At 36.7% G+C, this 14,570-nt stretch overlaps 2 protein-coding genes across 2 annotated transcripts in view; both read right to left on the bottom strand.

Moving 5' to 3' along the window:
- The window catches only part of B3GNT2 (UDP-GlcNAc:betaGal beta-1,3-N-acetylglucosaminyltransferase 2), a 40,560-nt gene extending 37,526 nt beyond the window's left edge, over positions 1–3,034 (bottom strand). The window contains exon 1 of the mRNA XM_087886458.1: positions 2,953–3,034. The gene's annotated coding sequence lies outside the window, so the exon portion shown is untranslated. The remainder of the gene's footprint in view (positions 1–2,952) is intronic.
- Positions 3,035–9,118: 6,084 nt separating this feature from the next.
- Positions 9,119–14,570, bottom strand: part of COMMD1 (copper metabolism domain containing 1) — a 118,461-nt gene continuing 113,009 nt past the window's right edge. Inside the window, exon 3 of the mRNA XM_034432483.3 lies at positions 9,119–11,394. Coding sequence (XP_034288374.1) covers positions 11,287–11,394 — 108 coding nt within the window. The 3' untranslated portion in view covers positions 9,119–11,286. The remainder of the gene's footprint in view (positions 11,395–14,570) is intronic.

The raw sequence follows: 14,570 nt of genomic DNA, 5'->3' as shown, positions 1-14,570 counted from the left end.
ATAAATAAAAAGATGACAGTGGATAAAATGAATCATTATCCTTTGTCTCTGTTTTTAATAAATGTACAATCAGATACAGGCTGTAGCAATGTTACTTTCCGGCTATCACTACTGGCATTACTATTTTTAGTCTACTACTTTCAATCCCACAGAAAGCTATCTTTCTTCCCCCTTCAAACTGAAAGCATATAGCTACTTCAATTAATACTTAATATATATTATATTTAATATAATATAGTCAAAGTAGTCAAATGCTTTCAGTTGGAAGGAGAGAAAAAATGCTTTCTGTGAGACTGAAAGAAGCAAACTAAAAATAACAATTAGTGAGGACATGAAGGTAACACTGCTTCAGTCTATTGTTTTATCAAGCATTCCAGATAGATCTAAACATTGCTACAGCAGGGGAGTGTAATGAGCCTTTTAAAAACTATGTAAATTTCTAAAAACCCCACATGTGAGTATGAATGTGTGTGTATATGTGAACTTTAGATCCTAGCCAAACTAGTTCCAAGTGTTCTGAGCCTGGCAATTGGTTTCAATGCAAAGTAGATTAACATTCCTTGCTGTTTGTCTGACTTTGAAAGGCTCAAGACATTTTACTAAAATTGACTTTGAATAATGATATTATGTAGTCATTAGCACTAATATGATAGAAAGTTGCTTCCAAGGGATGTGTGGCTGCATTCTTCAGACCCTGGCTTCTATTCTGTGATATGGTTTACCTGTGGCATTCACACGTTATTCCCACTCACTGAAAGGTTTTGTTCTTCTCTATGAGGCCTATGTGGCATTCACAGGTTATTCCCACTCACTGAAAGTACTACGGAAAGTCATAAGCCACTTTTGGCAGGCAGGATCAAGTGTTTCGCAGCAATCACAAAAGCTATCTCAAACTTCATTCTCAAAGGAATCTGCTACCAGAAGTCACTATTTTTGTCTCAACAAAACAGCCAGTATATATTGTGGATTTAGAGGCTTGTGTGGCCTGTTTGGTAACTTCTATATATATTTTATGTGAAATGTGTAAAAGCCTGTATTGCTGCAATGCTAAGCTAACAGCAGTATTCTTTGGGAAATTCTTCTAACCAAAACGGCTCTAATTTTCTACAAAGGAAGGCATTTTAAAGACTGCTACTTGGGACATTGTCCTCTCTTTTTCTGATTTTCATGCCTGTTCTTCTTTTCTTTCAGCTAGTTTCAATATCATCATTTCAATATTACTTTCAACATCATCATCATTCCTATAGTTTTGGTATTGTATCTCCAGGACTGGAGACAGGTGATGCCACTGCATTTCAGCAAAAGATATGGATGCATTTTTTAAAACTAAAAATGTGGATTATGGATTTACGTGTTATACGGTTGCTGTTGTTAGCTGTCCAGTATTACACTATATAAGAGGAGCAGCCATATAAATATTTAAAATAGATAAGTAAGTAAATGGTACTATGAGCTATGGTATTATGGTATTATGAGCCATGATGGCATAGTGGTTAGAATGCAGTACTGCAGGCTACTTCTATTGAAAGCCGACCGCCTGCAGTTTGGCAGTTCGAATCTCACCAGGCAAGGCTGACTCAGCCTTCCATCCTTCCGAGGTTGGTAAAATGAAGATCCAGATTGTTAGGGGCAATATTTTGACTCTGTAAACCACTTAGAGAGGGCTGTAAAGCACAGTGAAATGGTATATAAGTCTAAGTGCTGTTTCTATTGCTATTATCCCAATAGCTGTTAGCTTGATGATTTTGAAGAAATAAAGAAAATCGCCCAATAGCTTTTTGTAACAAATTCTACTGTTGGTTTCTTAGCCTTATTCATTAAACTTTAGAGGGATGCAACATAAGCAATTGATTTAATTTTTGTTACTAGTTGACAGGGTTTGTTATTGGAAGCCTAAAAATATATTTCTTTAGATCAGTGTTAATTTAAAGTTTGGGGAATTTTCCTGGTTGAAAAATTAATACAGTAACAAGGTTTGAAAACCCATGCAGTGGAGGTCTCATGTTATTGTTTTGTCCTTCCTGCTCAGAGAACGCAAATAAATTATTTTCCAGTCTTTTGTGTGTGTGTGTGTTCAATGGCAGGAGTAAGAGGAGATGCAAGTGTCCCAGACCCATCCTCTACCCAGTTTCAAATTTTCCATGTTCAAGCAGGAAAAAGGCTGTCCTATTGGCTGAAGGTAGAATGTCTTTCAGCAGCTGCTCATTAAGCAAGGCTGTTTGTAAAGGAATTGCAGCATTCAGGGTTCTAAATGATTGATATATCCCTTCCTCACAACCTTTGCAAACAAACATCCTCAATTCCACAGATGACTTAAAAATACACACTTTGAGGAGCAAGGCTGAAAGAAATATGCCTGAATATGATTAATGAATGACTAGAGCTAGATTTTGATAGGCCCGACAAAGCAGATTGTGTCCAGAGTTTCTGATTCCAAGAATCAGTCTTCTTTCTCTGAAGGAGGAGTATTAATTTTAGTATTATAACATGGGAAATACATATGAAGAGAGGCAGGTATAAAGTGTCAAAAATGAGCATATGAAAATAATTATTCTCATGCAATCTTATTCTCCAAATCACATGATCACACCTGCTGCAGGAAAATAAAAACATATAGATGGAAAGTGCATCATTCTTGAAATGAAAATTTTTCCTTAAGGAAAAGTTATATATACAAGAAAATGAGTTACTGAATATTTAATCCTATTGAGATATAACTGGAACGGTTGTTAGGGCCAGCAGGAAAAATCAGAAAATTCTGACTTAACAAATTGCTACATAACAAGGTGATTTTGCAGGTGGAATAAAAAGAGTCTCTCTAAGTTATTATTAATGATGATAAAAATATACTATATATTATTAAGCCATTCAGCACACAATATTTTGTCCAAAAGGGATAGTTTTGTCTTAGAAGATAAACTATAAAATAAAGACAAATTATAAATATATTACTTTGAGTTTCATTCATTTTCATTCTTGCAGTTTCAAATCATTGCAGTTTTGGTTGCTGAAAATAGCACTTAATTTCTTCACCCTGCAAAGAAGAGTGGTGAAAAAAAGAGGGACAATTCAGTTTATGTTTGTAATCAAGCTTCTATTTCTTTACTCCTTTTCATCCTGTACTTTAAACAATTATTGTCTCCAAAAGTGGCTTATATATGAAGAAAGACATTATTAGGTTTATATTTTGAAGTGACAAACATGACATGAGTGGTGGGAAAAGGAAAATTGCCATTTTATAGTTCCATAGTTTCACTTCACTTTTTTACCTATTAAAATGCAGAGGAAAAACCACATAGAACAGAGCAAAACCTATACTTGGTATCAGAAGTGATTAGAGACCAGTTTTATCAGATCACCTTCATTGTTATAGAGAAGCATTTATTTACTCTACATTTATGTTCCACACCAATCAATATACTGGATCTGATCAGTATACAAAAAGAAGACTCAACCTTCCAAGTAACCTATAATGTTAGCATTAATAATAGCAGCAACAATTGTCAGTGTCATCCATAGCTTTTTGTTATAGACCAAAGGTTCACGGAAACTCAGCAGTTGTCAGGTCTTCCATAAGTGTACAGATAATAGCTCTGGCCAGCATGTTCCAGAGAACAGGTTAATATAGAGGAGGCCCATTCTTGGCAGACACTGTTTATGTGGGAAAATTAGACACTGGATGTGCACAATTGTACCAGTATTGATGATACCCCATATAGTTTGATGCAGTGTGGTCTTGGATGGGATGGCATTAACCTAGACAGGCCCAGTACATAATCTGGGTGTTCTTCTGGACTCACAACTCCTGCATGAGGAGCAAGTGGCAGTTGTGTCCAAGAGGACTTTTGCCCAATATGGATTGTGTATCAGTTACGCCCTTTCTTGGACCAACAAGCTTTCTACATGGGGCTGCCCTTGAAAAGTATTTGGAAGCTTCAATTGGTTCAAAATGCAGCAGCTTGCATGGTTTTGTGCAAGTCTAGATTTGCATATGTGTCACATCTCTTGTGGGAGCTGCATTGGCTGCGAATTTGCTTCCAGGTCCAATTCAAGGTGTTGGCTCTCACTTTCAAAGCCCTAAATGGCTTGGGACCAGGTTATTTGAAGGACTGTCTTCTCCCAATTATATTTACCTGATCCACCAGAGCAGGGAGACAGGGAATGCTCCTAAGAAGATCCATCTGGAGAAGGGCCTTCTCCATGGTGGCTCCCTTCCTGTGTAACATCATCCCTGCAGAGATAAGATTCCCTTTCATTTTTGTTGAGGGTAAAACTGCCCTCTGCAAAGTGGTGCAGCGGACCAGACAGCGAATAGATATGTTGCTTAGCAAAACACACAGATACTCACAGACTCTGAATGTTTAAAGAAAAATAAACAGTCTTTACTTGTAGTAAAACAAACTTGGCTTCTCAAAACAAAGATAACACTTCTTCAAATAATCACGGTTCAACACAAAAACATAGTTTGCTTACAATTCCAGTTCTCTTCAGTAACACAGACACAGTTCCTTTCATCAGTTCAACCTTCAATAGCAGGAGCAGAAGTGAATGAACTTCCTGCCTTCTTTTATGTCTAACACAATTCCACATAGTGATTGCAGTAATCAGGGTGCAAACAACGCAGGGCTTGCAGGCATTGATAAGGCTAGAATTAGCATACTGGTCAAAGTTGTGGAAAGTCTCCCTTGATAATAGTGTCCACCTGCTGTTCAAGTAGAAACTATGAGCAACGAGGATCATCAAGTCATGGGCCACCAAGAACCACATAGGGGACAAAGTTGTTGAAATAGTCTTTTCAGCCACTGAATCTCTCAAAAATCATCCAAGCACCAAGTGGCTCCTTAGGATCAGCAAATACGAAAAAACCTTGCAGGAGCAATTTCATCCAATGTATTAGTCATCTCTGTATTCCAGACTTCAACCAGGCACAGACCTGTCTGCCAAATTAGCAAGAGAATCCCAAGAACCCTGTGGAAATTTAAGGATTCAATCCTGGGTGGACTGTCTAATGGATTGACTGCCTTTCAATCTACAGTTTAATCAGAAAGCAACTTCATCACGTCTAACTTCTAGTTATCTGAAGAATTGTCTCACCCCAAAGGGATTTGTTCACTTTCCCCTGTGCCGGCAGAGGAGGTTTGCTGCAGGCCATGTCAGTCAGGGATTTTCGGCTGAAAAGCGTTTTCTGGTATGGCTCATGCCCTTTGGATCATTGTGCAAACACCTCCCCCCCAAGGTTAGATCTGTACCCACCCTTCTGACCTTTCACAAGGGCCTGAAGTCCTTTGCTAATTGGCCTAGGACCCCAAAGGGGGTGCACCATTCTGGAGGTGGCTATTAGATTAGGAAAAACCTCACCTCTCTCTGTGCTTTGTGTTCCCCTCCCTATTTTAATGATATTTATTATTGTTGTTGTTATTTATTGTTTTATTATTTTAATTTGTGCTAGTTTTAATGTTTGTAAGCAACCCTGCGTTGTAAATAAATATCGCAAGGAAGGTGTCAATGTCTTCCAAAGAATATTTCATCCACTCTGAAATAAAAACAAGATCCAGTATCCTTCCATTTACATATGTTAATATGTAGTTGTTAATACTTAAAACAAGACCATTATGGAGGTCATAAAATTTTGATCCAACAGACAACCCAGCCAGTGCATGAAGAATGAAGCCTCCCAAGACTTGGGCTACAGGAATTCCAGTACCAGTCCCAAGATAAATTTATTACGCTAATAAGAATAAAATAATTGTATTTTTGTATATGTTGATTGCAACAATGGAGAAATCATTGGTGAAAGTGATGGAACTTGATGAAAAATTCACTTAGAAAGATCCTAAAATGAACATGAATGAACATTTCAAAGAAAGATATTAAACTGAAACATGGATTAATGATTAAGTTGCATGTCACTTACTGGAGTATAGACTGGAAAAATACTTTCCATTTTTAACATGGATAATCATCAGATTATGAAGGGATAATACAAAAATGTGGGTTATTTTAGTTATGTGAGCAACTAGAAATCCCCCTGATTTTCCTATCTGGCTGACCAGTCTGTATCCAGATATCACTCCCTATTCCATCACAGCCAGCTGACTTTCTGTGCATACATATCAAGGGGATGCATTCTGTCACATAGCTAAACATGTTGCCTTAAATGGTGTATCTCTTACCTTCCTACATTTTACTTACTTACATCTTCTAGTAATGTTTTAACTAAGCATTTCCCCACTTCTCATGGGGAAGGGCCAAACACTAAATTGGCAGAACTGATGAAAAGGAAATATGTATTTTCAAGGTCTTGTCTTTAATGTAACATGAAAAAATATGACTCAACAAAAGCCATGTTCTAGAAAGATGAATGCAAACATTGAAGCTGGAAACAATATCTCTTCAAACTAGCAAGACAACAGTTCTACAGATGGTTACATTAGAAATAATATAGAACAGGTATACTGTATAAATGTCCCTCAAATAGCGGCAACAATCCTTCATACCATTAGAAGATCCTACCAATGAAAAATCAGAAAACATTCTTTTTCAAGTAAAAGTATCAAATGCAATTTAAAAATTAGTTTAACCAACCAAACCAAATCCAAGCATGGAGTATTGTCTTATATTTTGCGCATCAATGTTTCAGCATCTTTCAATCTGATACAGTTTAGGGCTGATACAGTTGACAGTCAACACTTCTCAAACTAATTGGAGTTTCTTTTAAAACTCAGTAGAAGTCATGTAATACTTGCTGGATTGAAAACTGGGCAAGAGTTTTCAAGTACCCATCTGGGCCACTTTATTATCTTCTGTCAGCTTCTGCAGTCCTTTCCTTCTATTCTCTATATCTGTTCTTGCTCTTTGTTATCTTTATTACTTAATCATTCTTTATCATTCCCTAAAACAAAAAACTGTTTGTGACTTTTGACTTTTGCTCAGATGATTCTCCTTTCTCTTCTTTGTTTTCTTGTGCATCTGAATCTCTTACCAATTGCTGGAAGCGATTAAATTGTAAAGGGAATCTTATTGCATTGCATGTTATTTTAATTTCCAAGGATAAATATTTGATGTACCCTTTGCCGTATTTTTGTTTGAAAATGAATATAGAGAGTATACTAGAAGGACTTAAACCATAAAGTCTTTATTTTATTTGTATTTTTTAATTTAAAAAGCTTCAGATGCTGTGAATTTGGGATGTCTTGAGGGGTTTTTTGGGGGGGGAAAGAGACAAAAGGTTGAATAAGTGCATCCAAAAAGGATATTATAAAAATATACTTCAGAATAAAAGCTATATGAAAAGCTAACTGCAACATTCAGATCAGCCCGCATTTCTTCTGAGACAAAGTCTCCCCTTGATTCAGTGTTATTCTGGCCTTCTATTTTTAGTCAACTTCCAAAGAGTGGAGCAATGAAAGCATCCTTTGAAATGAGACGACAAACAAAGGTGCTGGGATAAATTTATGTGGAGCCATAGCTGTAGCACAGCCTCTATCCACACTCTTGCTGGCAGGGCAAGTACTTGGCAATAGTTGAGGATCTATTCATTAGCCTGTTCATGGGTATGCACTTCTGGAGGTCTCCTCCCCAAATTATTTACAGAGCTCTTTTCAGTCACTCTCTAGGGCCAATGGAGATTTGGACCTGCCAAAGAATTGGGACTGGTGCAGCTTAGCCCATCTATACATGCAGATGGTCCTCCTTCAGTCTGCTCCAGGATTCTTTCTCCACCTGGACAGGCAGCCCATAAAAGCTGAATAGGATGTAAGATGGGTATGGTTGTAGGATACTTGAAGAATGGATGTGGAGAGTATTGGCAATTGCAAGAGATACTTGTGGGCGATAACAGCACTGACTTAACAGCTTGACTTAACAGCACTGGCAGAAAAACAGAGTTAAGCAGAAGATGCCTAGCAGTTTGCCAAGGTCAACAACAATGCCTGCAATAAAGGGCAGCAGTTCATGCCCATTGGCAGAAGCCAGCCCTAGGTCTCAGCTCATCTGTGTATGGGCAAACTAATAGAGATCCAGGCAGATGATCATTTTAGGTCCCCAAAAACCTTGAGCATGAGTTAGGCCCTGGTAAATATACATGGGAAGAACCTGAGGAAAGATCAGGAGTAACAGCCAAGTGGCATCACCAATTTCCAAAAATCTAATCCTTCTTTTAAAAGAATAAACTGCATGAAATTCAACGATGGGGAAGAGATATTATCCAAATTCAGTATGGGAAGAAATAACCGTAGCATATCAGTAAAGTTCTCACATCATGGGATTAGACCCACACTTTTTGTGTGTATATGTGTGCTTTCAACCATTCAGTCAAGAATTTTCAACATATCCCAAACTTCCTCAAGCAGCACTGGAAAATATATTTGTTTTCTTGGAAGTAGATTTTTGCTTTCTTGGAAGTATCAGAAATCCAGAAATTAGAATGGCCCTTACTATAGGAATTTATATGAAGCAAACAGAATGATTAAGGGGTAGTTCAATTTCTTTCAAATAGCATCCAGAAACTTTAAATAGGGATCACTGCACACAGAATGCTGAATTAAATCATAGCAAGATACTTCCGTTTAAGCAAATACTGTATTTAAAATAATTGGTTAGCCAGGTGCATCCAGAAGTTCACAAGTGTAGCATGGAGCGGAAATGTAGTTCCTAATTTGTTTCTGTTCTTTAGAAGCTGTCTGTCTGTCTGTCTATACTCTATCTATACTGTGCTCTCTATTTATACAACTGCCTGTATTTATCTTCAAAGTCTATTCCACCCATCTAATACACATTTTTTTTCAAACTTAGAAACATTCACGCTACCTTTCTTCACCATAATATGATGGAGAAATGCAGTTCCAGTTTGGCTTCTGGAAAAGGACAGTGGCTTACCCAAAATCTTGCTATTGCCATGTTAAATTATCTCCTTAAAAGGCTTTCTATGTGAATAACGATAACTGTCCTAGGCTAAATTAAGCTACTCTTTCTAAATATTTAGAATATACACCCATATAAAATTCCAGGAAGTAGAGGAAAAAATCAAGCAAATGTCCAGGAAAAATACATGCGTGAACTTCGGGAACTGTATTTGAACAAATTAAAAATAGTTTTTTTTAAATGTAGAAGACTGATAAATGTTTTAAAACTTAAATATATTTGCATGATTATACAGAACACAAGATAGATATGATTCTACCATTAGAAGGAGAGAAATCAAAGACATACTTCATATAACAACAACAACAACAACAACAACAAATAGACCAAAAATTATCTTGCAGATAGGATTTCAAAAATAACTGGTATTTCAATACATAATAATGAGGCCTATTATTATAGGCTAAAAACTGAGGTTTGGATATTTCCTTCCTTCCTTCCTTCTTCCTTCTCCCTCCCTCCCTGAATATCTGAAAATATTCAGAAAATTAAAAAATTAAAGTTACAGAATAGCTCAATATAAAGTTGTTTTACAGTCACTCCTATGGCTGATAGGACCAGGACACACGATGGTGACAATGAACTGGAAGTAATGTAGGAACACAAGGTTTAGTGACTGGATGAATAAACCACGCAATGATATCAGTATTGGAATAGACAACATATTTAAAAAATAACAGAGATGAAGAATGCAATGAGGTTTTAACTTCCAAGATTCAGATAAATAAAAAAAGCTAATTTCTTATCTCAAAACAATATACAGAAAACTTCCATTTTATATCCATATTCACTAGTAACCACACAAATCAGAAGTATATCATCTTAATTAATACAACTCTGTCTGAAACCAAATTAAAATAACACCTATGTAAACAATGTAACTGTATTTTGAACAGAGGCTAAATATTATGCTTTAAAAGAACTTTCTCTAACCACCTGCCTTTGGGGTTGTAATTTGTAACTGGTTGGAAATTCTGAGGCATGTAATCTGAAGGTCTTTGGAGGACAACAAGCTGAAGAAGGGCAGTTAGAAATGTAAAGTTATTTTATGTTCGGATTTCTACAAATAGTCAAGAAGCCATTTAATAATGTCATGAGAACATATGTGTATGGTAAATACATGCAACACATGATTCTTTAAGAACTGTATATTTCTCTAATGTTAATTATAACTTTAATGAGCTTGATTACAGTGTTTATAGGACCAAATGACAATAATAGATAAAACTACTGCAAATTAGTTGAGTTTGATAGATATTTGTTATTTTTTGTACAGCCATAGTTACTGATTTTCTAAAAAGACCTATTGCAGCTTTTATTAAGCTATGCACAAAGTTAACTAAGAAGCTCACTTGAGAAGGCATTAGTTTATAATGCATAATAATAAGGGTAGATACTATGGTTTTTGAAAAAACCACATAGGAATATGACTGCTTGGTATAAAAGAAGAAACTGTACAGATAGCCTGGTAGACAAGACATTAAAAAAACTCAATAGCTGTATATCGTCACATATTCTGGAAGAAACATTTCAAGGCTAGTTTCTAAGGCAACATTTAAAAATATGATCTGTTTTACAGAGGGCCAAGTTAAATAGCAGAAGAAAACTGAGGGGAAGAAGGAGGTGGTTTGGCATAAAAGAATTTAGATTATAAGCATTAAGACATTCTAGAGGTGATATCCATTTCTCTTTAATGTTTTGTCCATATACTCTGCATTTTCAATAAGTCCTGTAGTATTCAATACCATACTGCTAAGATAATGAAACAGTTAATGCTGAAAATGCTTGTGAATACATACAGTATTTACTCTCTATTGCTAGTGAACTTTATATAGCTTTTTTTTTAAATGACCACCTTTTATTACAGTGTCTATAGCTAGGTTTTGTGCTACAGAAATGGAAAAAACTAAAATACACTACTGTTTCATTTTCTTCAAGTAACAACCCATTTTGAACTGGTGAAAATATAAAGCAAAATAAAGCAAAATATTTTTTTAATGAAATTCCCTCTCCTGGATCTACAAATGTACAGCAGCCATTGCTACAAATTGCTTTTCAGTGGCTGGATGAATAAATCACACAGTAATGTCAGTAATGGAAAAGGTGAATATATTTGCTCTTTTATTATAAAAATTCAACATTTTTCTGGAGGAGTATTTTCTTTCAATGAATTCAGCTATGTTCTTTTGTTTTAATATGTACATCAGTTTGAATGCCTCCGTTATCTTTTTTCCTCCTCTTTGATCCCATGTTTATATATAAGTTTTCAAACACTGCTGAAAGAATAGTATGATGTCCAGGATAATCTACACGTGTAACTAAGGTTAACCTTAGTATGAATCAAACACTGTTTTAAGTGAAAAGTCAGGATGCTTGGGTCAGAGAAATAATGCTATCTTCAATCTCTGAAAGTTTTTTCAACATTTCATTCAATTCGGTCTCATCAAATTCCATGGTCAAAAGCTCAGTTTCCTACAATAAAAAGGAAGAAAGAAAATAAGTTTAGATTACTTTTTAACGAGAAAATGCACTCAACATTCTATTCAAAAGGTGGAATTAATGACCTTCTTCACTGTCTAAAATCATATTTTGCATGCTTTTATTTTATTATTAAATTTGTTCGCTGTCCATCTCGCTCTTATGGACATTACAGGAATACACATACACACACAATTGCACTTTTATAGACTTCCTGAAGTTGCAGCACCTGGTTTCTCAACTAAATGGTATACTTGGTGCCTCACGTGTTCTGCCAAGAAGCATCCTGAGTATCTTGTAATCTGAGAACAGAATGTCCTGATTTTTATACTTTCAACATTCAGGAATGCTTCTCACAAGAACTTATCTACTGTTAAAAATGCTTGCATATTTGCCATAACTCCTTGTATGTTGCCAACCATACTTAGCCAGGCCTCCTACACATAATTTTTGTTTTTGTAAATGTTATCAAAGTCCAGTAAACATCTCAATATTCTCCTCTGGATATACATTGTATAGCTTGACAACTTCCAAGATTTCTTTTAGGGAACGTGGTTCTCTATTATTATAATTTTACTTTAGTCAGTCTAGATAAATTTACAATCAATGAAGTTCTACTAGAACAGTCAAAACTGCAAATTATTTCAGAATGTGTTTTGTGATGCCTTATATATAAGAATAATATGTGGAAGAAGCAATTGATCTTTATATTGCCCAATATTTATTTCTTATTCTTACTAGGAGAGATAAATATATTTGTGTGCTTATAGAATTATTATGCAGTTATTTATTTGTTTCTTCTTTGAACAGTGCTATTTTAATGGGTTAGGGATTTTTTCCCAAAATTATTCTTTTTTTTTTTTTGGTATTGTTCACCTCCTGGAGTTGTATACTTAAGATGGGCAGCTATATATATCTTCTAAATAAGTAAACAAAGAAAACCCAAGCCTAGTATCCTGGCACATTCAAAACACAGTTTGGAGAAAGACAAGAACAAACCATTCACACATCAGATCTAAATGATACAAATATTGTGTCTGATCATAGAAATTTCTCTGGATGGAGTTGATTTTAGCTGTATAATACATAATGTATAGTCAAAATTTAACAAAGAGACAAGAACAATAAAACCCTGGGCAGGTTTTCTTTAGTCAACAAGGAACCAAAAAAACCCAACAACTTTATAAATGAGACACAAACCAAACATATAGGCTTAATCATAATGAGCATCTTGCTTAAATAATGTGGTTGTTTGGTTTCAGTGGAGCATGCTTCATGAACCCAATTCTTGTAACTTGTAAACAATGATTTATAGATTAATGTATTGTGTGAATCTGGCTAAGGCTTATTCAAAAGCCCATGATTAAAAAACAATGGTTTACTGCAATGTCTGCAGTAGCAAACATGAATTCTTGTTTATTGGGTTCATGACAGTGAGCCCCTGCATGAGAATCCCTGAAGTAAGATAGATGAGGAAGCTGGATGGAGTCACCTCTATCTATTTATCCTTTCAAAGACACGGAAAATAGCAGAAACAATCCAAGCTTTATTTGAGATAGAGAATGCTTTTGAAAGCTGCATAGTGGACAGCAGAACAACAGTTGCAATTTCTTTCTTTACTCTCTTATAGGCTTAGGATGCTACATAACTAGCAAGAAGTGTAAAAGACATAGGAGTTCTGCTGGAAAACTAAAGGAGGCAATGTTACAGAAGAATGCCATCAGAGCCATTGGGAATCAAGCAGCATATAAATTAAATACATATATAAACACATAACATGCATATGTGTTCATGCTAGGCACTGTGCTGAAAGATCAGTCTGCAGTTTTTATAACACGGAGTGGAAAACACTCTTGCTATTGTCCCTATTAGCTGCCTGGATAAAGAATAAAGGAAGGATGAAGTAGTAAAGAATTGTAAGTAAATGCCACAACAACTTTTTTGTCGGGTATTAAATATATGGATGAAATTGCTGGGTAACGGTTAGCAGTTTGGTGATTTTCCTGCATATTTGAGTCTCATTCTCTTGTAAAGACTTAAATCAGCTGCTCAGGCCAGATAGAACCATTGCGTAACATCAAATATAAGGGCATTGCAATCTCAAGGTTGGGAAACAAGTGACGTAAAGTCCTTTCACTGGAAGGAGCAGATGGAAAAGACTTAGGGTTTAACTCTGGGCATACACACACACACACACACACGTTAAGCAATTTGATTACTAAGCAAAATGTGATGGTGATGGACTTAAGTCACTTTTGCTGCAGTTGTTGAGAGAATCACCTGCGGTTGTTAAGTGAGATATTACACAACCGTAACCTGCAATTTTACTGCTTCTCCATTGACTCTGCTTGTTGGAATTTTATTTATTTATTTATTTATTTGTTTAAATTTCTATACCGCCCTTCTCCAAATAGGACTCAGGGCGGTGCACAGCCTAAGTAAAAACAAAGCATACAAAATTTAAAAAACAGTATTAAAATAATTAGATATTCTGGCCGTAAATTAAAACAATCCAATTTAAAACCAATTTAAAATTTAGCTCAAGCCAGCCCAGCTAGTTGAAATAAATAAGTTTTCAGGGCCCGACGAAAAATCCGGAGGTCTGTTATTATACGTAACTCCGGGGGAAGGTTATTCCAGAGGGTGGGCGCCGTCACAGAGAAGGCTCTCCCCCCGGGGGTCGCCAGCCGACATTGTCTGGCAGACGGCACCCTGAGGAGGCCCACTCTGTGCGAGCGTACTGGCTGGTGGGAGGCTATTGGTGGCAGTAGGCGGTCTCGTAAGTACCCTGGCCCTAAGCCATGGAGCGCTTTAAAGGTGGTCACCAACACCTTGAAGCGCACCCGGAAGACTACCGGGAGCCAGTGCAGCTCGCGCAGGAGAGGTGTCACATGGGAGCGCCTCGTCGCCCCCATAATCCCCCGCGCGGCCGCATTCTGGACCAGCTGGAGCCTCCGGGTGCACCCCAGGGGGAGCCCCATGTAGAGAGCGTTGCAGTAGTCCAGGCGGGAAGTGACTAGTGCCTGAGTGACTGTGCGTAGAGAGTCCCGATCTAGAAAGGGGCGCAACTGGCGTATCAGGCGAACCTGATAAAAAGCCCCCCTGGCCACGGCCGTCAAATGGTCTTCTAAAGACAGCCGTGCGTCCAGGAGGATGCCCAAGTTGCGAGC

This window comes from Pantherophis guttatus, chromosome 1 (assembly GCF_059756535.1).
Source record: "Pantherophis guttatus breed Tessera chromosome 1, ASM5975653v1, whole genome shotgun sequence".
Taxonomy (NCBI): domain Eukaryota; kingdom Metazoa; phylum Chordata; class Lepidosauria; order Squamata; family Colubridae; genus Pantherophis; species Pantherophis guttatus.
This window is presented reverse-complemented; position numbering and strand designations above follow the sequence as displayed.